The 760-nt window shown below is 69.5% G+C and overlaps 1 protein-coding gene across 1 annotated transcript in view; it reads left to right on the top strand.

The window, feature by feature from the left end:
- Positions 1 to 112: 112 nt before the first annotated feature.
- LOC101622014 (obscurin-like) overlaps positions 113 to 760 on the top strand; it is a gene marked incomplete at both ends in the record, with an annotated part of 14,800 nt that continues 14,152 nt past the window's right edge. Inside the window, 2 exons of the mRNA XM_012734942.1 lie at positions 113 to 286; positions 596 to 754. Of these exons, the coding sequence (XP_012590396.1) occupies positions 113 to 286; positions 596 to 754 (333 nt within the window). The remainder of the gene's footprint in view (positions 287 to 595; positions 755 to 760) is intronic.

Raw genomic sequence — 760 nt, 5'->3', positions numbered from 1 at the left:
CGCCCTTGGACCTGGGCTTCCTGGGTGGCCTCTGGGGCGGGTTGGAGCTGGGACCTGGTTCCTGAGGGTGTGCGCGCCGAAACTGCCCGTCCCCCTCACGGCCCCTCCCCAGCACCACGGTCCAGGAGCTGCTGCGCTCCGAGCAAGACTTTGTGGACAAGCTGCAGTTCCTGGAGAGTCACCACCTGCGGCACCTGGACCGCTGCTCGCAGGCGCCCGCCGCCGTGGCCGGCCAGAAGGCCGTCATCTTCCGCAACGTGCAGGACATCTGCCGCTTCCACGGCAGGTGGGTGGGAGGCAGGCCGGTGGCGCACGTGGGGTACCCGCCCCTCGGCACGGAGGATCGTCTGGACCGCGTGTGCGGCGAGAGTGCTGTGGGCACGTGCCTGCACGTGGCCCCCGTGGCCGGGTGGCCACACCTCCCACGAGCTGCCTCGTGCCGGCAGGTGCACACCTGTGCCGGCGCAGCCCCGCTCGCGCCATATTCACAGTCGTGTGCCATCCGGCACTCTCTCACGCATGCGCCATGGCACTCGTGGTCCCCAGGCGGCCGTGGCGTGGGCAGGCTGGTCTGAGGTGCCCCCCCAACCCCCAGCTTCCTGCGGGAGCTGCAGGCATGCGCATCCGACGACGACGTGGCCATGTGCTTCATCAAGAACCAGGAAGCCTTCGAGAAGCACCTGGAGTTCCTGGTGGGCCGGGTGCAGGCCGAGTCGGTGGTGGTCAGCACCCCCGTGCAGGAGTTCTACAAGGTGCAGGG

The sequence above is a fragment of the Condylura cristata genome, unplaced genomic scaffold (genome assembly GCF_000260355.1).
Source record: "Condylura cristata isolate star-nosed mole 26May11 unplaced genomic scaffold, ConCri1.0 scaffold00141, whole genome shotgun sequence".
Classification (NCBI taxonomy): domain Eukaryota; kingdom Metazoa; phylum Chordata; class Mammalia; order Eulipotyphla; family Talpidae; genus Condylura; species Condylura cristata.
Note: the sequence above shows the minus strand (reverse complement) of the source record. Positions and strands in the feature narration are given on the sequence as shown.